General features: G+C 35.9%; 1 protein-coding gene across 1 annotated transcript in view; it reads left to right on the plus strand.

The window, feature by feature from the left end:
* The first annotated feature begins 238 nt into the window (after window positions 1-238).
* LOC135114001 (DNA damage-binding protein 1-like) overlaps window positions 239-24,287 on the plus strand; it is a 24,553-nt gene continuing 504 nt past the window's right edge. Inside the window, exons 1-23 of the mRNA XM_064029598.1 lie at window positions 239-510; window positions 2,561-2,709; window positions 4,180-4,306; window positions 4,745-4,880; window positions 4,997-5,135; window positions 6,268-6,417; window positions 7,168-7,309; window positions 7,450-7,671; window positions 8,996-9,155; window positions 10,656-10,764; window positions 11,640-11,818; window positions 13,668-13,828; window positions 14,377-14,507; window positions 15,623-15,807; window positions 16,978-17,101; window positions 17,290-17,497; window positions 17,735-17,913; window positions 18,797-18,877; window positions 19,944-20,114; window positions 20,615-20,724; window positions 21,819-21,988; window positions 22,417-22,534; window positions 23,558-23,666. Of these exons, the coding sequence (XP_063885668.1) occupies window positions 441-510; window positions 2,561-2,709; window positions 4,180-4,306; window positions 4,745-4,880; window positions 4,997-5,135; window positions 6,268-6,417; window positions 7,168-7,309; window positions 7,450-7,671; window positions 8,996-9,155; window positions 10,656-10,764; window positions 11,640-11,818; window positions 13,668-13,828; window positions 14,377-14,507; window positions 15,623-15,807; window positions 16,978-17,101; window positions 17,290-17,497; window positions 17,735-17,913; window positions 18,797-18,877; window positions 19,944-20,114; window positions 20,615-20,724; window positions 21,819-21,988; window positions 22,417-22,534; window positions 23,558-23,666 (3,330 nt within the window). The 5' untranslated portion in view covers window positions 239-440. The remainder of the gene's footprint in view (window positions 511-2,560; window positions 2,710-4,179; window positions 4,307-4,744; window positions 4,881-4,996; window positions 5,136-6,267; window positions 6,418-7,167; window positions 7,310-7,449; window positions 7,672-8,995; window positions 9,156-10,655; window positions 10,765-11,639; window positions 11,819-13,667; window positions 13,829-14,376; window positions 14,508-15,622; window positions 15,808-16,977; window positions 17,102-17,289; window positions 17,498-17,734; window positions 17,914-18,796; window positions 18,878-19,943; window positions 20,115-20,614; window positions 20,725-21,818; window positions 21,989-22,416; window positions 22,535-23,557; window positions 23,667-24,287) is intronic.

Below are 24,287 nucleotides of genomic sequence, written 5' to 3' on the forward strand. Positions count from 1 at the left end.
TATTTTTCTTTTCTGCAGTCTTTTAGAAACTGTCACCCAAGTCACCCTAATATTTGTGTTGCCCTTGCTCAGTGGTCCCCTTACATTAAGAAAAAAAAAAAAAAGCTCTGCTATCGTCCTGTGAGGTTGTCAAAGGCGGTCACTGCTGTTGATGATGATGATGGCTAATATAGAAAGCTGTGTTCAAGACGGACATTCCCGCTCATTGTGATGTAGAGATTATATGCTTAAATGATAAGAAAAAGATACCTTATGGAGGTGTAAAAATGAATTACAGGCAATTCAGTCTCTTAATCATCTTTTTCAATATAAGTACATGTCAGAAGCTGGAAACTTTAGATGATATCCACTACGTGAGCCTGAGATAATTGTGGCAAGCCGCCAGTGCATTCGCGTGAGAGCGTCATGGGAAGAGAATAAACTACTGGAATAGTTTAGAGATGGCTACTGCAGCTTATAATTATGTCGTCACTGCCCACAAACCAACTGCTGTTACAGCATGTGCCACCGGTAAGACCTTTATTTTGACTACATGTAACAGGCATTTGAGTTTATGTGACTCAGTTGACCGGCCACTGTGTTCTCGAGGCCACTACCTTCCAAGAATACCTTGGTCATTATTAGTGCTGATGCTGCTAAATTCTTGGTTTTGAAAGTGTCGAGATATTACTGAAGTCATTGTGATGATCATAAGATGTTGCAGTCTAGGCGAGTGGCTGTTGCTGCAGGCAGTAACTGACATTGCTGCCACCGCCTTAAGTTTGTAAAAACACTATAAATAAAAGGCAAAGGTGTGTAACATCAGATGACATTACATGTGAGGCTTTGGAATGCAAGCTGACGTAGATCTCTGTCTCCAGATCACAATAATTTGCAACTTGTGTTTTTGATTAGCAGTGCCTGAGTGCCCTAGTGTGAATGACAATACAAAGGCCATATCATATTTAGGCTTTGGCTAATGTCGGTTCATGACTGGGTCTGGATCTGTTTTTTACCTCCTTACCCTTTCTTGAGATAAAAACAAGTATGAAAATATGAAGGAAATGTGCAAATCCATAATATCTGTTTTGTCCCATTACAAAAAAGCATGATGCTGGCTGCGTCCTGCAGTTATGACACTAGATTCAGTTGCACGTGTTGGTAGTGTCAGACGGCAGGATGTGTTCATGCAAGCATGTTATGTCACAACATATGCAGACTCAGGATATTTCATTCTCATTGGTCCATTTGTTTTAGCACAACTGTCTTTAACCTGAAATTTTTAATATGAATCTGTATAAATTGCAAAGGCACAAGTAATCTAGCTTCTGCCTTTGTATGAGGATGGTGTGCGGCTTCTACCTACCATTTATCATTCAAAAAAGTAATTCAAAAGAAGATTAGACAGATTTATGGATGGGGATGATAGGTGGAAATTGGTAGGTATATTTCATACAGGGACTGCCACCTGTAAGCCTGATGGTTTCTTGCAGCTTCCCATATTTCTTATGTTCTTATGTTCAAAACCCCATTCTCCACTTAATAGTATGTCTAATATGTATTTATGAAATCAGGTTAGGTGAGTTTGGGCTGTTAGATTAGTTTAAGTCAGGTTAACTTTGCTTATTAAGTCAGGTTAGCTTAGGTTAGGTTAGGTCAGGTTAGGCTAGGCTAGATCAAGTTAGGTTAGGTCACGTTAAATTAGGTTAAGGGGGATAACTAAGGGGGATTTTTTTTTTTTTATGAATATTTTTGGAATGAATGAAATTAAGTTTTCTCTCTCAACATGTCAGGATTGCCATGGACTATTAGGTGATGAAGCCTATTTTTGTAGAATTTAAAAGATGGAGTCCTTTTAAGAGATTTCAGTGCCTCACGCTGTTGCATCATAGCTGCCTGATGCAAGTGCCAACACATGTGGTGTGACCCAGAGCTTGTATGTTTGTAGAATTTGCATTAGAAATAGATTTTTTCCAGTAAATTTTGTCATCTGTCATTCCTCTCAACACTTGGGCCAGCTGACAGTCTGCTGGACAAGGCACATGTTGGAAGCCCTCATTCTTCACCCAGATGTTGATGGGGAAGGTGTCAGAGATTTTTTTCTCTTCACCACAGCTAAAAACATTTTTAGAAATGATGTACAAGTGTAAGGTGACCAAGAAGAGCCTTAGCAACATGAAGAATGGTTGTGTAGCAGCCAAGACGCTGCTAGCAGCGTCTAGTTGCTACTGCTTTCTAGCGTGCAGCTAGCAGCACGCTAGAAAGCTGTGTAAAAGGTTCTTTCCATACAAGTCAAGAAACTGTCTGCCATCTTATTGGTGGCTTGCCACTGGCCTCACTGCCTCCTCCACCACCATTTGCAATTTATGCTTCATTGCAGCATGTTGCATTTTAGTTGTTTGTGATATTGAACTTTTGTCATGTGTTAGAATGAAAGTGTGAATCGGTTGTTGATAATATTAATAATCAGAAACCTCTGAAGTGTAGAATTTGATGTAAGGGATTCTCAACCCTGTACTAACCCTAATAACAGCACACAGCAACAGGATTGAGTTCCATTAATCCACACTTCCTCTTCCAGGTCACTTGACATCACCAACAGATTTGAACTTAGTGGTGGCACGTAACAACAGGGTCGAACTCCATTTGGTGACTCCAGAGGGGCTGCGACCCCTCAAGGAACTTCCTATATATGGCAAAATTGCTTGTATGCACCTCTTTACCCCCATGGTGAGTGGTGTATTTGCACAAAGAATCAAGACTTCCTTTCATTCTTTTACAGAAGTGATCACACCCTGACTATAGTCTATTAATTCTTAACATGTAGTTTGTAACTTCATTGCTGATTGGACAATAGCTTTAGTCAACTTTCTTCTTGCTTAGTATAGAAACTACCCTTTTCACACTACAATTTAAATTTTCCTTCCTTGTATCTTGATTTTTGTGATTTTTTTTTTTTTTTTAGTTCATCATTAGGCAGAAGAATGTTAACATATTATAATTTTGTTAAAGTTCAAATTTACTAAAAATAAATGAGATAATGTGAGTTGAAATCACAGATAGGATTGTGAATGTTTATATCACTTTTTATTGTATGCTGCTCTTTTTTTTTTTTTTTTATGTAAGAGGCCACTGGCCAAAGACAAAAATTTTGAATATAAAAAAAAAAGCCCATTTGAATGCCAGTTCCCATAAAGATGCCAAGTAGAATGAAAAAGAAAAGGATAATTGTCTTGAAATCTCCCTCTTGAAAGAGTTCAAGTCATAGGAAGAAAGAAATACAGAGGCAGGCAGGGAGTTTCAGAGTTCATCAGAAAAAGGGATGCTTTTTTATACATTTCCTAATATCAAAAATTTCAAACTTTTACAGAACACTGGCAAGGGACCAAGGCATACCATGCTATTTTCTTCAAAACATAATTATTGTATTAAAAAAAATCCAAGTGTTTCATCTCCCAAGGATATATGGAGAAAGCTTGACATTACAGCACTGCTAATTTGAGTTGTACATACTGTGTTGTTCCTGGAGAAAAGTATTGTGGTTGAATATTCTTAGTAGTGATTGGAGAGGGCTTCATGAACCAAGAAAGATAGGACATAGGACACTGGGTATGAGTGTAAAAAGAGGGCTGTATAAGATGGAATCATGGTGCCCCATGTGCTGAATGTTGCTAAAACATGGAACATGAGAGTAGCAGAAAAGAAATGGTTAAAGGGGTATCCTTGATTCAGAAATAACATGATTGGAGACAAGAAATAACCAATCAAGTAGCTGGAATTCACATTTTAATGAAAGGTTTGATTTAGTAATTTTACATGGCAATATTTATCCTACAATTTTCTTTACATGTATAATGATTTCTTCACAATTTTGTGAAGCACACTGTGCATTCATTATTTTGTGGATTAAACAAGAAATAAATAAAGAAAAGAGAAAAATGTTCATGTCTATTAGTCATTACATTTTCTTAAAACATCCCTCCTCCATATCACTCATCCTTCCTGGCATCTCTTAGAGTTTTGCTCCTTGGAAGGTATATTTCCTCTGACTTCCAGTTTCACCTCCACTCCATATTTCAGAATTCCTCCAAAGATTTTATGATGCAAGGAACTGTTAATGTATCCTGTGTTATGTTCTAAGATGCTCATGTGAACAAGTGGAGTGGACAAGTAATGCATTGACATCCCTGAATTCCTCAGAATGAAAAAAAGGACCTGCTGTTCATCCTGACAACTCGGTACTGTGCCATGATCCTGGAGTGTGTTGGGGATGGAGACCAGTTGGAAATTCTGACCCGTGCCCATGGAAATGTTGCTGATAAGATTGGTATGATACAGCTAATTGCTGTCTCTTAATTATGATATTCACATGAAAAATGGTCACAATCATTTAATGCACAGTTTCCAATTAATTAAATCATTATCAGCTTTCATGATTTGACTGCATTAGAAACAACTTCCCTAATCTTCTCCATTTATCTTTCTTAGCTGCCTGCCTCTTCCAGGCTATCAAGCAAAGGTTCTTATCTCATCTCTATTTTGTTCAGTGCATTCCTGTCATTTATCATACCTGTGTTTCCATGTCATTACTGATTTTCTGTCTGTTATTTGTGTGGTGTAAGACATGTCCTACCCATACCCCCTGTATTTTCTTAATATCTTTAACTTTATTGTGCTCCCAAAAATATGACGTTTTTTTCCTCATCTCTCTATGTTATACAATTTAAAATTTACGATACTGTTGAAATTTCTTCTTACCAAACAGGCAAACCATGTGAGACAGGCATGATAGCCATTGTTGACCCCCAAGCTAGATGCATTGTCCTACGACTGTATGAGGGTCTCATCAAGGTCATCCCTCTTGACAAAGACAACAACGAACTAAAGGCATACAACATAAGGTGGGATTCTGCTTAAAACACAGAAAATAGTTATTAATATAAGGAAGTTTGCTTTTTGTGTTGTGTACACTAGAGACGATTAAAGTTGCATACTTCATTTATTTTATTCTTTTCAGGGTTGATGAGTTACAGATCCAAGATATTGAATTTCTGTATGGATGTTCCAACCCAACAATCATTATTATATATCAAGACACTCATGGAAGACACATCAGGACCCATGAGATTTCTTTGAAAGAAAAGGAATTTTCAAAGGTAAAGAATATATTGATACTAACAAAGGATTTTGGAGGTGTATTAAATTCAGTGTAGAGTTTTGCCTTGAAAGGAAATTTAGGCACTTGAAGGACTGATATGCCAGCTGTTTTGTATAGTTCTTAGGCATAGAACTGAAATAAGATGTCAGGAACAACTGAATTATGAAAATGAAATGCCTAAAATCTTGTGTTCAGCAAGTTATGATTTTGTAGTATTTGAGAAATGTATGGAAATAGGTATAATTAGATGAATTTGTAATACATCACTGAATTGTAAACCAGGGATCACAGAGCTGAGGAAAGGAACATGAGCTAAGTATAAAAACTGACTGTTCAGAGCAGAATGGTGAATGACCATCAAATGTTACTAGAAAAAGAAAGGATACTTCAAGATTTAGGTAACATCTGTTAAGATGTTTGTTGTATCTAATACCACATTCATACTATTCATCCATCCCATTTGTGATCACCCTAGTCTTACACATTGTACATTAGATTTAGTCTTTTCTCTCAACAATCTCTCTTCCATTTTTTCTACATGCTCAAATCATAATAATCCTCCCCACTGTTAGATCAGCACTTTCAACACCAGTTCTCCTTTGCACTTCCTCATGTCTCAGTCTTTCTGTTACTCTTGTTACACCGCACATGTTCCTTGTTTACCTGATTCCAATACATTAAATTTTTCTCACTTGCTTCTTTGTTAAATGTTTCACCTACTTACAATTAGTTTTGTTCTTTCCCATACAACCTTGTCTTAGCACTTGTTTAAAGACAAGGAAAAAAACATTGGATTAGAGTGGGTGCAGGGTAGGGAACAGTCTCATTATGAAGACGTATGAGTAAACAAGTGTATGCTGTCATGCTTTGTTATGGATGTATGTGGCCAGTTGTGCAGTTCAGTGGTCCACGAAGCTGTCCCTTTCTACCAGGGGCCAGTAGGTCTAAGCATGTGAATAGTGTGTGTATAAGTGTGTGGTGCTTTGTCTGGGCCACCATGTGTGTGATTGCAGGCCTGGTAAATAGATAGATGTACATGTGAACAGTTAATTCCTTTCCACACACAATGAATGTGCTGTACATCTGTTAGAAAAAAAGAACATGTTATTAGGTAATGTGTTTTTTCCCAGATGCCGTGGAAGCAAGACAATGTTGAAATGGAGGCTTCAACCATCATTGCTGTGCCTGAACCATATGGTGGAGCAATTATTATTGGGCAAGAAACCATCTCTTACTTCACCAGCACCTCACATGTGACGGTGGCACCAGCGCTTATCAAGGTTCGGCTTTCTTTAAAATTATTATATAATTTTATGATAGTATCAAATCAAGTAGTAGAGAGGACTTCCTGGCCAGTGCTGCAAAGTGCCACTCCACAAAGAAATAGATCTCAAAAGATTAATCAAATCTAGAGAAGTATCTTGAGACTTCCTTCTTGAAAGAATTCAAGTTGTAGGAAGAGGGAAATACAGAAGCAGGCAGGCAGGATAAAGCAAGAGAAGGTATAAAGAAATATTATTATACAGAATTGGGAATTCATTTCTTTACATATATCTTTTGTGTGTGTATATCTGTCTAGTTTGTATTTACCTATTTGTGACATACTGCAAAAGAGTCTCCTGTTTCTATATTTATAATATCTGAACCTTTCCTTGAAGGTGTGTGTGTGTATGAATGGTGTGTGTGTGCTATGAAGGAAAAGGATTTGGATATATGAATGGATACTAGAGTATGAGGAGCATATAGGTATGAGTGAACTCTGAGGGCAGACATGTACAGATCCTTTGTCTGTTGCTATGGATGTTGATTAATTGTAAGGATAGTGTGTAAAAATATATTTTATTTAGTGCCACCATCAGGAAAAGCATTGCTAATTATCCCCACAAAGATGGAATTCTCCTCTCCTTATGGAATGTGAGGAAAAATTAAATTATTCTCGGTTTCCTCATCCCTCTATAAGGAAATATAAAGAAATATTTTTGTCTAAAAATTAATGTTATGATGACTTGAATATTTGAAATATCCAACAGACAAGTACCATTGTTTGTTATGGGAAAGTTGATGCAAATGGCTCCCGATACCTGCTGGGAGACATGTCTGGTAGGCTCTTCATGCTGCTGTTGGACAAATCAGATGATCGACCTGAAGCTCTTGTGAAGTTGGAGCTACTTGGTAAAGATATCAGTCATGTGTTTTGTTAGAAATCTCAAAGTGACAATGTTGTAAATATTTTAGGAATGTTTTGAATAATTCAGATCTTATGCACCTTTTGCATTTTTGGATAATTTTCATATCTCTTAAATGTTTTTCAGGAGAGACCTCTATACCTGAGTGTCTAACATACCTTGACAATGGTGTGGTTTTTGTGGGTTCTCGCCTTGGTGACTCACAGTTAGTGAAGCTCAACACGGAACCAGATGCATCTGGTCAGTATGTCACTATAATGCAGACCTTCAACAACCTTGGTCCCATTGTGGACATGGTGGTTGTGGACCTGGAGCGACAGGGACAAGGACAGCTTGTGACTTGCTCAGGTTGGTTTTTCACTGCTACCAGCATTATTTTCTCAAAAAAAATATTACAGCACTGTCTTTAGAACATGTTAGGAGTGTATTGCTTTTACTTTTATCTTTTAATGCACTGTGAGATCTTAAATTTTGTCCCTAATTGATGTAAAGTTACTGTTAAAACTTGAATTTTCTGAAATTGAAGGAATTTATGAAATGGGGAAATGGAATTTGGTTGCAGGGATCCAGCAGTTAACACTTTTACCAATTGTTAGATTTTTTCATTTATGTGATCCTCTGGTGTTAATTTTTTGTTTTATCATTACATCCAAATCTTTCTTTCTTTGTTTCTTTTAAAATCTTATAATCTGCTACATAACTTGTAATCACTCAGGTCTTGTATCACTTCTCAACCTGATCACAAGAAACTTAATTGCATTAAACTCTATCTGCCATTAATTCCTCTAGTCATTCACTTTGTTAATTTTTTTCTGAAATTTCTTGTAGTAATCATCATGCATCATCTCTTTTCTGAGTGTTCTTATAGTATAATAGTATAAAAATATATATATATAATATAAAAATATGTAAATTTGTAACATGATATTTCCTCCCTCACTCTAAATTGCCTTTCTCATATCACCTCTTTTCAATGTGTGTGTGTGTGTGTGTGTGTGTGTGTGTGTGTGTGTGTGTGTGTGTGTGTGTGTGTGTGTAGGATGTCTTGCATTGGCTGACTGCCATATAGAAGTGTCATAGTATGTAGTTGGATAGATTGAAAAGAAATATTTTCATATTTGTTAAGAAGTGTTTCCTAAGCATTGGCTCCTGTTCCTGCTCACTGCCATTCAGTAAGATGTTAATAGTTCAAGAAAGGGTATGCAATGTGGGATCTCAGTACACTGAAGACCCATTAACTTTAGCTTTTGAAAATTGTATATATGATGACATTTTTTATCAAGGAATTATAGTATTGTGGTATTTTTAGGTTAGACTCTAAGAACTGCTCCTTTTCCCATTTGAACAACTTTTTTAAGTATGATAATCTTGCTCACATGGCCATTTTTTAGTATGGTCAGTGAAGATTGTTCCTCTCACCTTTAATGCTCAAGGGGATGAGATGGATTTTGATTCAGTCCTAGGATATATTTGGTATATGTGTGTGTGTGTGTGTGTGTGTGTTTGTAAATTTGTGTCTATGTATGTGTGTGTGTACATGTGTGATATATATGTATGTATGTATGTACTATGTCTCTGCTTACCCTGCTTAATGCATGTTTCAGACTGGTATGTAATTGCAGATCAAGAGAATATGATTCACACATTGGCACTGAATGTTTTACAATTTCAGGAGCTTTCAAAGAAGGATCACTAAGGATAATTCGAAATGGCATTGGAATTCATGAGCAAGCTTCCATTGAACTAGAGGGTATCAAGGGAATGTGGTCCCTCAGTGTGAATTCTCCCAAGTTCCACAACACTATTGTGCTCTCATTTGTTGGCTTAACAAGGTTGGTGTTCGTAATTCATGTGTTAGTAGTGAATTGTATTACTGTACGATTTGTGAAAATGTTTACTTCAATTGCAGTTACCGATATTCATAATTTGATACAAACATTCTAAAAGTGTGAGTGCAAGTAAAAAATCACAGTAATATATGCTGTGAAACTAGCTTAGTTAATGTAGGAGTTGTGGGCAAGGTTTAGGTTTAAATCATCCCACTATTCACCATCTAGACCTAACATAAACTTTCTAGCAAGTGCGTGAAATGTTTTATGCATGACACTAATAATTCCTTTGATACATCCACTCAAACTCTCTGTGGCATATGCTGAAGTAAGTGAGTTTCTTGAATTTATTGACAAATGTGGAGAACAGTTTGAACTTTTCTGTGAACATATGAAAGAAGTTCAGCTCATGATTATCCAGTCAAAACAAGAGAACAGATGATAAATTTCTAGTCATATGAACTTTTCATTTCACACAAAAAATACAGTTTTTGATTTTGCAGCTGCAAGTAAAAGATTTAAGTTGTGAACTTTGGCAAATGTGTGACAAGCTGTTTGCACAGCAGTAATAATTCAGTTGATATAAAAAAACAACTGTATATATAACTCTCTATATATAACTCTTCTTTATTAAAAACTGGTCAGTCTGACCCTTACTTATGAACAGCTGTTGCAGGGGTTAATCATGTTAGCTCCTTCCATCAAACTCTCTGTGGTTCATGCTTGTGCTTTGGGATGAGATATGAGGAGAGCATCTATTGTACAAGAATGCTTGGCCTAGCATGAACTCTATTTGAGCCAATGGAACTCTTATTTTGATTTGCATTCTTACATTTTATGAATCTTTTCCTCATAGGAACACTGAGAGTTTTCAGTTTATTTTATCAGTCAGTCACATATCATTCTTAGTTACCCTGTTGCCATGCTGATGATGCTATGCAGTCATTATCAGATACCAGGAGAAGAATAAGGATGGGCTATTGGGAAAAGTTTTTCTTGTCTTATTTAGTGAGGTGTGTAGGTGAAGTGTTTGTTGGTATTGAAGTGTTGCTTCCATTCAATACTCATGTCTTTTCTTTTTACATTTATTTATTTATTTTTTATACAACAGTGACATTGAAACAAGAAAAGAAATATGTTATAGTATCTGGAAGAAAAAGAGGAAAAGTACAAGAAAAATTAAGTGATATTTTAGAGAAATAAGAGAGCAGATCAGACATCACAAAGAAACTGTAAATAAGATCATATCAAGGAGGTGTCTTTTACAAAGGCTGAATCTCCTGACCTTCAGTCAGAACAAGAAGCAGTAACCTTTCTTAGTGCCTTGTCATCTACACAGTAATCATTATTGCATGAGTTATGCTGAGTTTGGTCTGGCTTGGCTCAGTTTAGTCAGCATGATACCACCTTCAAAAAAATATATTTGTTTCTGTGTTATTTATAGTTAAGTACCTTGCCTGGTTAGAACTTTAAAATAGTTCTTAAGATTATGTGTAATTTCAGGGTGCTGACACTTAGTGGAGAAGAAGTTGAAGAAACAGAGATTGCTGGCTTTGTGTCAGACCAGCAAACATTCCTGTCTGCCAATGTTAAATATGATCAGCTTCTTCAGGTAGAGTTGTTGTCTTCTAAGGTAGTGCTATACTAGGCTCAATTTGTTTGTTTATATATATATATATATATATATATATATATATATATATATATATATATATATATATATATATATATATATATATATATATATATATATATATATATATATATATATATTATTATTTTTTTTTTCTTTGCTATAGGATTTTCTAAACTCTTCTATCCACTTCTATCACTGTAACTGTTAATCCCAATATTACATGAAACAATCCACCTCTTCCAGCTGTTCTCCATTTAGAAGAAATGGATTATTTTAAAATATTTGGGATTAACAGTTAAAGTGGATGGAAGAGTTGATACCTAGGTGAAGTGCAGGGTGAAAGAAACAGGAAAAGTGTTTGGTGGACTGAGAAAGATCTTTAAACAGGACAATGGGCATGATTGTAAAGAGAGGGTTGTTACGATTTGTTACTACAATCCTAGTTTCCTGTTGCTTAGTCACCATTGTTCCTGAGATTATAATAGGTGATCACAGATGAGTTGGTGATGATGATGACTTAAAGAAAGGTAATTAGCTATGCTTTTACATATTTCTTTGTTTATTTTGATAAAGGTTGAATAGAAATTTAAATGGAAAATGTATAGTACTTCTAGGTGTTGAACACAACTTGACATGGATGGTTCATTAAAGTGGTTGGCTGCCATATATGTTGCTCCTTCTCCTTCATTGTGTTAGAAGAATTGGTAACATTTAGTAAGGAACCATTCATGATCATGTATAAAGTTCAGCTTGTTTATAGCATTGTGTTTAAGGAAGAACATTTTTCTGTAATTTTATTTTAATCTTGTATTTCTTTAGATGGATAGTTCTTATCGTTATATTCTTTAAAGGTAACTGGTACTTCATGTCGACTTGTCAACGAGAACACGGGACAGTTGGTATGTGAGTGGCGACCTCCAGAGGGACGCAACATCTCAGTAGTGGCAGCCAATGTCAATCAGGTGGTTGCTGCAGCTGGCCAGCTCATATATTACATTGTTATTCATCCTGGAGCCTTAAAACTTGAAGCGTAAGTTGTAATTCTTACTTGACTTTATATGAAATACTACAAAGGATGCTGCCACTTCTTTGTGCAGTGGCAGTTTCATTACTAAGTTTAATTTGAACTGCATTTTGATTTTTGCTGTGGAATGACAAACCTTGTGTGGAAATGCAAAATGTGAAAGCAGTCATGTCTGTTATTGTTCAGAAAAGCCTGTCCCCACTATGGGTTGATGTGCACTGTTAGTAATCTGTGTGTAAGTTAACCTCATTCTTTAGCTTATTACATTTATCTGAAAAATACACATGGGAATATATTGAGGTGCAGTAATTGGCATACTTTTTGTTCAAAGGCAGGAAAAGATATACTGAAATAATACTTGAAGTCCTAACACTGTGTGAGCTGTCTTCTCATTGGGATGAGTATTCCTCCCAAAAATTGTGAATTTGTCACATTTGCAATGTTCATGAGTTTCCTGATATTTATGTAAAATAATCCCTCTAGTATCCACATGTTCAATATCTGGACATAATGTGTCCCGATATTAAACTGGACACATGTCTGATTAAATATCTGACACACACACACACACACACAGACTCTCTCTCTCTCTCTCTCTCTCTCTCTCTCTCTCTCTCTCTCTCTCTCTCTCTCTCTCTCTCTCTCTCTCTCTCTCTCTCTCTGTATGGTGCTGCTTCAGCATGATATGGCATTGTGTGGTGGACATGGTCACACTACAATAGTGAGACACTTTTCATTTGTTCGTGTGTTTTCACAATGCAGCTCTGCCGCATAATTTAACACTAGCCTTACTCTCCTCTCACACATGCAAGCCAGCATGAATAATGTTGTGATAAATAACTGGTTTATTCACTTAAATAAGCTGCATGTTCAGGTATATCAGCTGTACATGGAAATATATATGCAATACATAACACATACCTATTTATTTTTGCTGTCTGCAGATATACTGTATATATTTGCAGTAATTTTTCACTATTGATGTTCCACATATCTACTCAACCACAACTTTTCCTTTTTCTGCAAACCCTTGTTTGTGTTCACATCTCTGCCATTCTGTCACATGTTGTCTCTTATCATGAGGCACATACTTGCTTTTATGGCTGAGAATTGTTTTTGAATATGTTATCGCATGAAATTAACAAATTTGACATTTGGTTTTCTACTTTATGATGCTTCACCCAACACACGCACATACAGAAAATATAAATAAATATAAATAAATCACCTTTGAAAGAAATGCCATTGAATGTATTGTGGCAGATGTTGGAAGGATGTAAGAGGGGAAAGGTAAAAAGAATCTCCATAAATAAGCATTTGTGATAGAAATGTCATCGAAGAAACATGTCTTGGAATTGGTTGCGTGTGTACATAATACAGCACGTTATCACTTTCTGTACTAATGTCTCGCAAATGACGATAATTAATTGGACATGCAATATCCAGATTAATGCAACATGTGGACTTGCTGTGTACAAATTAGGAAGGATATTAAAGGGATTATTGTATTTTATTTAGCATACACATTTAAACAACCCAAATTTTGGCTGCATGAAGGATCATGCTCATACATGAGGTATACAGGCTAATCTTCTCAAACATGACTGTTCTTACTGTGTTGAAAAGAGTCAATTTCTTGAGCATATACACTTGTTTCAACTTGAATCTCTTTGTTTTAACATTTGGGCATCTTTCTGCAAGTAAACTGTAACAAAAATTTGTGAACTTTTATATTACCAGTATTACTTATTTTCTACCAAGATTCCATATATCATTCATTAACTAGGGGAAGAATTTTAAAAATAATCCTTTATTATTCAGTTTCTGGGAATTTTAACAAAATATTGATTGTCAGGCAAACTATGGTAGAACATGAAGTTGCTTGCCTTGATGTATCTCCACTCTGGGAAGAGGAAATGGCATCAGTGGTGGCTGTGGGTCTGTGGACAGACATCTCTGCACGAGTTTTGGCTCTACCTACTCTTGAGGAAAATGCCAAAGAGTTCCTTGGAGGAGGTAAGTAAAAGATGAAGTTTCTATTTAGTTAGGCTTATGGCTGATTGTTCTGAATCTTGTGATTCTATCAACTTAGAGGTTAACATTGTTTCATGATGTTTTATGAATTTTCCTAATATGCTAAGTTTTCATATGGTGCTTTACAATTTAATGAATACACAGTTCCAGTTTATTTATTTATTTGTTTATTTACTTATTTATTTATATTTTTGTTTCTTTATATATGTATTTATTTATATATCTTGTTATAGATTTTTCAAGTATTATGGAAAATGTAAAAAAAAGATTGTTGCTCATGGAAAATCAAAGTAATCTTATGTATGAAAACAGTGTAATGTGAGTGTGGTAGCATAAGATATGCAAAAGGTGTGATACCATTTCTTGATTTTATGATAGTGTGGCAGCATGTGCATTGCACTATTATTGTGCAACATATATAGTTGGCAATTGCTTGAACCACAATGTGAGGGGAGATGCTTTGTAGCAGGTCATGAAAATTTTTCTTAGTTGTTAACTTTTTGTAACCATTGTCTGGTCCTCCCCTACAGATATCATTCCCCGGTCTATCTTGATGACCACATTTGAGGGTCATCACTACCTGTTGTGTGCCATGGGGGATGGTCAGCTGTTCTATTTTAGCTATGCCTCAGCCACTGGCTATCTTTCAGAGAAGAAAAAAGTAAGTTGATTATAAATCTTTATGGTTTTTATTTTAGTAAGTAATTATGGATTGAAAAGGTAAGTGAAAATAGATAAGGTTGTAAGTAACTTGCTGAGAATCCAGTCATCCCTAAATTATTTTGTATGTATTTATTTTCAAAGACATCTATAATTACTGTAATGCATGGCATTTGGGTTTTTGGAAAGCATTTTACTTAATAGGGTTTGCCTTGTGAGCTGTGTAAATTTTTCTGGAATCAGGTAGTTATTTATGTAATGTATTTTATGGTGGAAAAACGGCCCTTAATCCCTAAGCAGTGGGCATTTGATGTGGGAACCTCTTATCATAATGTGAGTTTTTAAGAGAAAATCACTCTTATTCTTAGAGTTATATTTCCTTTAATACAGATCCTAGAATAATGAAACTTACAGTATAAGAAGCACTTATCCTCCTTTGAAATAGTGTTTTTGTCTGATTCATTGTTTTTCTCATTCAGCTGACAGTAAAGGTTGAATAACAATATATCATCAAGGTGATGGTGATGGTGGTGGTCATTGTGTGTTTGTTATGCTGGATATAGCAAGAGCTACAGCTTACACACCTGCAGCTCCTGTCTTGTCTTGCTCCTGCTCCTTACTGCTCTCCCCACATCTCAAAAGGAATGTTATTCCATTGTCCCAAGAAGTTCCATAAATGTCATTCTTTGTACAACAGCAGTGAACAAAATTGACTGTGTTTGCACTAGGACATTCATTGGGATGATGGCTGATCACCTCTTTCCATGATTCTTGCTTTGTGTGGGGTACCTAATGGAAAGTCACAAGAAAGTGGTAAGGAGCAGCTTTGTAAGTGTTACCAAAAAATGTTCAAAACACTTCTCTCCTGCCTCTGTTTAATTTAAGGTGAGAAAATTGTCTGCTGCGTCGCCTGTTGGGGCTCTGAGACACGCACCTGTCACTTAGGGGGTTAACATAGTGAAGGAGGATTATATTGTTAAATATTAGTAGGGTGTTAACATAGTGAAGGAGGATTATATTGCTAAATATTGTGTAACACATTATATTTGATAATTACTTTAATTAATAGTAGTTTCAACAGCTAGCACTTCCTTCTAATTACATTATATCTAACAGGTTGTACTTGGAACTCAGCCCACCACACTGCGCCGATTCCGATCCCTCTCCTCAACAAATGTTTTTGCCTGCTCAGATAGACCTACTGTTATCTATTCATCAAATCATAAGCTGGTCTTCTCCAAAGTTAACCTAAGAGAAGTCACACATATGTGTCCGCTCAATGCTGAAGCATATCCCAACAGGTAAGGCTAGCTTCTTTTGTCTCTGCAACATCTGTCTGTATATACATCAGGCCATTATTCCTGTGAAAGGGGAATAGTTAATGTTAGGTATGTACACACACACACACACACACACACACACACACACACACACACACACACACACACACACACACACACACACACACACACACACACACACACACAGCAAAATGTGAACTTAGAAACACAACTTTAATTTTGTTAAAAGTAAGAGATAGGGAAAAAAAAGTGTGAAGAAGTTAAAGTGGCTGTAGAAGAGAAATGAAAGGCATATGGGAAATGGCTACAGATGAAGGATGGAATGTTGTATGAGAGGTACAAGGAAAGCAGAAGACAAGCAATAAGAACTGCACATGATGCTGAAGGGAGAGCTGATGAAAGATAAAGGAGGAAGTTAACAGTAAGGGAGACGAATAGTGGAAAAGCATCAAGTTTGGATGGATGTGCAGTGGATTGTTTGAAGGAAGGTGGGATCAGTGTCATAGAGTGGTTGGTAAGACTGTTAAATGTGTGGGTAAGTGCATGTGTAGTTCCACTGTATAAAGGAAAAGGTGATAGGCACGAGTTCTCTAATTACAGAAGTATTAGTCTATTGAGTGGTAGGTAAGCTGCATGGTAAGGTATTGATAAAGAAAATCTGAGAAGGTACAGATGGATTAATATGCAATGTACAAGGAGGCTTCTGGAGAGGGAGGGGGTGATAGATCATGTGTTTGCTGTAAGATAAATTTGTGAAAAATATTTAGCAAAAAGGGGAAGAAGTATCCTGGGTTTTTATCAGTTTAAAAAAGGCATATAAGAGAATTGACTGGCATTGGCTAATAATAAGATTCTTTTATACTTTAACTTGAAAAATAGAAAAAAAATAACTGTTAAGAACATTGAGAGAAAGACAGAAGTTTTTTTTTCTCTTCCTTGTATATCCTCCATATCTGGTCATTGCAAGAGTAGACTCAAGATGAAAGATTTGTGTAGGCATGCATTAGGCAAAAGTACATTGAGAAAAATTTGTTGAGTTTAATTTTAGTGATATCCATTTATGCACATAATAATTAGACAAAAATTTTGTTGAAAATTGTTAATTTGAGAATGTGAAGTATTTTCTGTCAAAGGCAAGCCACAAAATCTGACCAAAACATCATGTTGCAGTCTTGCACTTGCCACCAGTGAGGGTATCACCATAGGCACCATTGATGAAATCCAGAAGTTACACATCCGGACTGTTCCTCTGGGGGAAACTCCTCGGCGTATAGCATATCAAGAGGAGACAGAGGTAAAATCTTGGTGTTATATTGCATGAACTTATTCTGTAGAAGACATTGAATCCAGTGAAAATGTAAAGTACCTTAGTTTTACTTTTGTGTGCTTTTATGAAATTTGTATCTATATTGTGAAATGATATGTTTATATTATGTATACTCTGGTATTTTTAACATAATTTTTTTCTGATTTTCTTACTAGACATTTGGGGTAATAACCATGCGTGTGGATGTAATGGGTGACATTGGCTTGCGAAGTGGAGGTACAGTTGCTTCACTAGGTGCCCACTCCAACTCTTCTGCTATAACTACCTCCAGCCTTCTCAAACCATCAATGCCACCTCCTCCAGAATTAGGACAAGAAGTGGAGACTCACAACCTTCTCATCATATCACAAAATACTTTTGAAGGTAAGTATTTGTTGATAAGGATTCATGATTTTGTGTGGGAGAATTAATAACTTGTCTGATGTTAATTTAGAAAGTAAATCAGTTAGAGACAAATCCATTCTTCACCCTAAAAGTCTTTAATTATATTGTTTTAGTCTAGAATAAAAAATTTTACATATATCTAGATTAAATGTTTTTATAAAGATTGAATCATAATGGCATAGCTCAAGGATTTCATCATATTTTAACTTTTTTCAGTGCTTCATTATCATAGTTTCCACCTGGGTGAGTATGCTCTCAGTATCTGTTCCACACGCCTCAAAGATGACCCAACAGTATACTATGTTGTGGGCACTGCTCTTGTTAACCCCGAGGAATCTGAATCCAAGCAAGGAAGAATTATTCTCTTCTCTTATGCAGAAGGAAAACTGCAACAGGTGAGTTACAGTGCTTTCATTGTCTTGGGAAATGAATTAATATGTTCTCAGAAATACATGATAAGGAAAAGAGGAGCCAAGCAGACTGGATCTGATATATATATATATATATATATATATATATATATATATATATATATATATATATATATATATATATATATATATATATATATATATATATATATATACATCAAAGTAATAGACTTGATAAAAGACATAAACTGTTTGTGCTCATCCATGAATAGTAACCATGTTAATTTAGATTTGGAGATGTGGAAAGATCTTTAGGTAGAATCAGAAGAATCACATATAAGAAAAGCACAGTACTATACAGAAGCAAACTTTACTGACCTCATGAAATTCTTTAATGTAATTAACTGAAAACTTATATTGAAAGGATTAGTACATGTAATTTATATATTGTTTATTTTTATGTTTTTTTGCTATATGGTGCTTGATTTAATTAATGACAAAATAGGAGAATACTATAGGATAATTATTTATGTGTGAATGCTTTAACATCACAGCAGGATGTGAACTTAATGCTTGTTAGAAGATTAAATGGAATTAATACCATGCCAGACCATGAAATACTTGCTTATAGACTGGTTTTGAATAATTTTTCATTCTCTCTCTCTCTCTCTCTCTCTCTCTCTCTCTCTCTCTCTCTCTCTCTCTCTCTCTCTCTCTCTCTCTCTCTCTCTCTCTCTCTCTCTCTCTCTCTCTCTCTTTTTACCAAAGGCTTTACTAGTTTCAATTTTGGGCAAAATATTGGTTTCCATTTACAACAGATAACCAAGAAGGAAAATTTAATGTACATATAATGGGGTTATTTTGCATATAATTTTCATGACTTTTTTTTCTCTCTCCCAAAATTCAGGTAGCAGAGAAGGAGATCAAGGGAGCATGTTACTCTCTGTGTGAATTCCAGGGCAAGCTATTGGCTTCCATCTCCAGCACAGTGAGTTCTGCTGATACAAGATAAATTTATTGCGGCTTAACTTTCCATGTCATCAGTATTCATTGATATTAAGATTTTATGAGCTGTAAGTTAGCATTTGAAAAAAAAGCCACCAACTACAATTTTAATTTTTTTTTTTCTAGAAAATATTACATATTTTTATAAAAAGATATATTTCTTATCTTCATACAATTAGATGTACCTACTTCATTGACATAGCACTGGCAGCAAAATTGCTCCATTAGGTATGACCCTTCAAAAGCTTGTCTGCTCATTCTTTTGGTGTTTGAAAAGAGCAGTGAAGTGGTACTCTCATGTACTGGGCACAACATGTCAGCAGACCACTGAGACTTAGTTTGCTGTGTTGTCAATGGTTACATACATACTCACTTGTTGCTCTGAGTCACTTTTTATTTTGGCACCTTTGTGTCAAGGTACTGTGTCATGGACCACAGTTGCTTTTGGTGCTTGAGATCCCTCCTGGGGATCCTGCACTCCCTGTCCATGAAGTACAAATTGGCTTTCTGTTCACGATATTTCAGGCAATCAGGTGTGATGAATGTGTTCACCTCTTGAAAGAGCATTGCCAGCACTTGTTGCTTGGGCGAGGAAGCATCCTCAGAGAGATCAATTATAATCCCACCTTTTGCATGCTCTTCCTGAGAAACAAGCACATAGGTCAGAACACATGACTTATCTGTCTTGTATTCACCACTGCAAACCACAAAATGACCATAACAAAATGCATTTCAACCCGAGGAAAAGCTGGTTATGCTTCACCAGAGACACATTAAATACTGACCTTGGTAATAAATGCTGGTTATTGTTGTTATGGATGTGAGCGAGGAGGAGAGGCACTTGAGATGTCAATAAGTCAATTTATCTCTGCCCATTTTTTATGTTTGCTGGGGGGCCTTAAGTAAAACATGGTCCCTGAGTAGCACATGCTGCTGTGACACAAGATTGGTGTCTTGTAAAATCATGAAAATATGCTAATATGTAAGTTACTCTCTGACATTATTGTTGCCAGCCACATTGACCTTTTTTTATTGTTTATTTCCCACAGGTACGACTCTTTGAGTGGACTAATGAACGAGAACTGAGACTAGAGTGCTCCCACTTTAATAACGTGGCAGCCCTTTGTCTGAAAACGAAAGGTGACTTCATCCTTGTAGGAGACTTAATGCGCTCAATGACACTTCTCCAGTACAAGACATTGGAAGGAAGTTTTGAGGAGGTAAGAACTGTGTATATATATATCTTTCTACAAGGAAATCAAAATATTTATGAGAGTTGGAGTAAGAAATAAAATGTTTCTTGGTGAAAATATAATATAAATAGAAGATATTTTTATTCCCATCATCATATTATGCGCAATAGAGGTGAATGGAGAGTGACAATGGTGAGTGCATGAAAATGACAGTCTCGTCAACCCTTGAGAAGGGGTGTGGGCACGCTTGGCGGGTCCCATGTCCTTATGGATCCAGTTGGGGTGCAGGGCACTCTGTAGTAAATATCCTGCATCTGCTGTGGTGTTAGGATTGGAATAGGTGCCAGCTTAGAAAGACTCATTATGAATCTGTCTAGTTGTATAAAAATTTCTTTATTCCTCAAAATATTGTTGTCATGAATCTGCCAGTTGTATGTGTTTTCTTTGTGTCAAAGAAAGTAACACTCTTATAATATATAACTTCCAAGTTTTGCTCGTAGGAAAGTAAAATCAATTATGAATTTCAGATTGCTCGTGATTATGACCCAAATTGGATGACGGCCATAGAAATTTTGGATGATGAACTCTTTCTTGGGGCAGAACATTCTAACAATCTTTTTGTATGTCATAAGGACAGGTAAGATAAAACATGTAAACTAAAATTACATAGTTGTGTAAAACATTTTGAGAATTTTGAATGTTATGCATATAAACATTAATTTGTATCACTAGCATGCGCTTGATGTTTTTGTCAGTTACTTTACTGATAAAAAAAAAAAAATCCATTTATGATAAAGTGATGGTGAGGGTTGAGTTTTAGTGTACTCATTATTAAAGTTGGATTTTGTGAAATAGAGATCTTAGGATCAGATGGATTTCAGACCTCAGAATTTCAAACTACCCAAGCTTGGTTTAAAATATTCACAGTATGTACTCATTTATGGGTGAAGTTTTAAAGGCCAAATCTTAGGCAAAAAAAAAAAAGACAGTTGACCTGTCCACAAGTGTCCACACAACACTCCTTTTATTGGTTTTTCAAATGTAGACAAAATTTTATAATTCAGTTATAACAAAAATCAGATCCCCAAATTCTCATCCATAGTTTAACCCCTAAACTGTTGGATCTTTCTGCTTCTCTCTCCATATGTAGGAAAATTTTGACCAGACAAAAATAGTTTGTTGATTGTTTTTAGTCATTGGTTGTGCTACTTTTCATGCCTCTGTCATATTAATCACTTCATTACTGATAACTTTCCCTAGTATTTCACAGTAAATTTACTCTTGAGGGACCAATAAATTATCCCCGTAAATCATACCTTAGCTGACAATACAATTTTACCAGTTTGTATGATTTTTATGACTCTTAATGACAAATTGACAAATTGGCACCTAATCACAAGTTATATTATCTTCTCACAAGTTCATTTTTATTTATCTACAATATGTATGTGGGAAATATAGGAAACTTGATCGTTTATTTATTCATTTGTGGAAAATGTATGAAACTTGACTAACTTACAGTGATTCTTTATCTGCACAACATGTGTGTACAGGTTTTATTCTCACTTAGTTTGACCACTGCTAGAGTAAGGAACTCAGCTGGGAAGAGGATTGAATTTTGTTGGGATTAGTTACACACACACACACACACACACACACACACACAGACACACACATATGAAAAGCAAGTAAATGTAACTTGTTTGCTATATTTCATCTATTGTATTACAGTGCTGCTACATCAGATGAAGAGCGGCAACAAATGCAAGAAGTTGGAAGATTTCACCTTGGAGATTTTGTTAATGTTTTCCGCCATGGAACACTGGTGATGCAAGGTGTTCCAGAGGCCTCCACGGTTACACAAGGATGTGTCCTTTATGGCACTGTGCATGGTGCCTTGGGTGAGTGAACCTTCATATTAAGTTGTATCATTCCTAGTTATTTATCTATCTTTGATGAGACCAGCAGGCTGGAGGGTTTATTTCTGCTTTTTGAACACAGGAAGCTTGACCCCATGGATAAGTAATGCTTACATCCTACATCTTAGCTCCAAAAGCACCAGAGGCAGCTATAGCTGCTTTACCAGGCAAGGACTGGAAGCAGTTATGTTATTTACCATCAGACTAAAGGCTTCAGATGCAGTCTCAGCATCTTACGAATATCATCATTGTTCAGTTGCACAATTGTATTTGAAATGCACTACATGTCATAACAGCAAAATACATGCATCTTCTACTGAACTTAACTTTTATCCTCATCTTTGTGATTTTATTGCAAGGTTTATTATTTAGCCATTCTAAGAGTATTCTTTGTTTTCTTACATTTTCAGGTCTTGTAACAAGTTTGCACCTGGATCTTTACAATCTGCTGCTTGAGATGCAGAAGCGCCTTGCACGAGTGATAAAATCTGTTGGAAAGATTGACCATGATTTTTACAGAAGTTTTAGGTAAGATACAACAGAGAAAAAATGCTCATCTTTAAGATCGACTACTGTAAATATTTAATATTTGTAGATGCACCCATGGTTACAGAAGTAATATTGGAAAAATTATTTATATGTATAGGGAACAAGGAAGCAGAAGAGGAGAGAAAATGAATATTATTGAGATGTGGAACAGTTGTGAAGTTCTCTGCAGCAACTGCAGAGAACTCATTTTTGATGTATGTTGACTGATTGAGCAGGACTAAATTTGTTATGTTGGACTGAGCATGTAGAAAAGATAGAAGATGAAACAAGATCAGTTGATGCAGAAGATAACTGAATTAGATTTGAAAAGTGTATGGCTGAGGCAAAGACTACAAATGGGTTGGATGGACTGTATGATGTGAAGAATGTATTGGGTGCCAGAGGGATGTCTATAGAGTAAGCAAGAGTGGTTGCACATTATAAATATGAATCTAGGGCAACAGTGAATGCATAAATGGGAGATGATCTTGATGAAAGTTCATCTGCATCTGGTGTGATTTGCTGATCATTTCAGTTATGGAAAGGGAATAGGTCGATCAAGTTGAAGTTGCACCATAATGGGGAAAGATCCAGTTATGTTACACAGTTGTCCCTTGTATGTTGTGGTTTTTTTCCTTTATTTATTATTAGGGGTTATTTGTGGATGTGTGGTCACCTCTTTCCAGCTCATCCATTATTTGCTGTAAATTTCAGTGTGATGTATAGATAGCAACATGTTACATGTAACCATGTTGCCTTGGTGGAATTGTCTCTCTGTTGGTGTGTTGGTGTGTCATGACAGTCTTCTTGGCTAATGAGTTGTGTTAATGTGAAAGGGTAGGAGCAAACTTGTTGTAGCTTCCTTGTATTTATATATTTTTTTCAGGTAACCACTTGCATGCCAATAAGTTTCCATTGCTATTCAGCCTGCCTATGTAGTGTAATGTAATACAGCTGTAGTGTAATGTAATTTTTCATAGCTACAGCTATGAAAAATTGTTAATACATGTAAACCATTTTCAGCACTGAACGCAAGACAGATCGCTGTGAGGGCTTCATTGATGGTGACCTGATAGAAAGCTTCCTTGACCTTAGTCCTGACAAGATGAAAGAGGTTGCCCAAGGCCTTATGGTAAGTCTTTTTGACATTGTTAATATATTGAGCAACATAAAAGTAGTTTTTAGAATATGAATATAAGTATCAGTTTATTATCCCAATTCCAGTCTCTTGTAGGAAGAATTTGCATGCACAAACACACACACTCATTGAAGTACTTAACTTAAAGGACAAGTGACAGATTTTTCCACTTGCCAGGCAAGGGATGGGTGGCAGAATTTTTTGGTTTGTGTTTACAGGTAGATTGAAGAGTAAGAATGGATGATTATAATCCCATTAAGTGGGCACACTCAGTGGGACCTATTGGTTTATGGACCCAGTTAGAGTACTGGGCACTCTGTGCGAAGTATCTTGCATCTGCTGTAGTCTCATTGTGAATGGGTAGAAGTAAACCAATGCATGCTGTTGGGCATACATCCAAGATATGACACCGTACCTGGCTTGGGAGAGGGACTGCTTTTGCCAAATATAAAAACAAAATAAATAAATTAATAAAGTTGAGAATAAGTACTTTTCTTGAAGGGTGGGCTTGATACATAAAAATGCAGCTGAGGTCACAAGCTGCAGCAGTAGAGATTCTAGGTTGGATGTTCATGTTACTGCCTTTGATTATGAATATCATTCTGGTATAAAGAT

This window comes from Scylla paramamosain, chromosome 27, assembly GCF_035594125.1.
Source record: "Scylla paramamosain isolate STU-SP2022 chromosome 27, ASM3559412v1, whole genome shotgun sequence".
Taxonomy (NCBI): domain Eukaryota; kingdom Metazoa; phylum Arthropoda; class Malacostraca; order Decapoda; family Portunidae; genus Scylla; species Scylla paramamosain.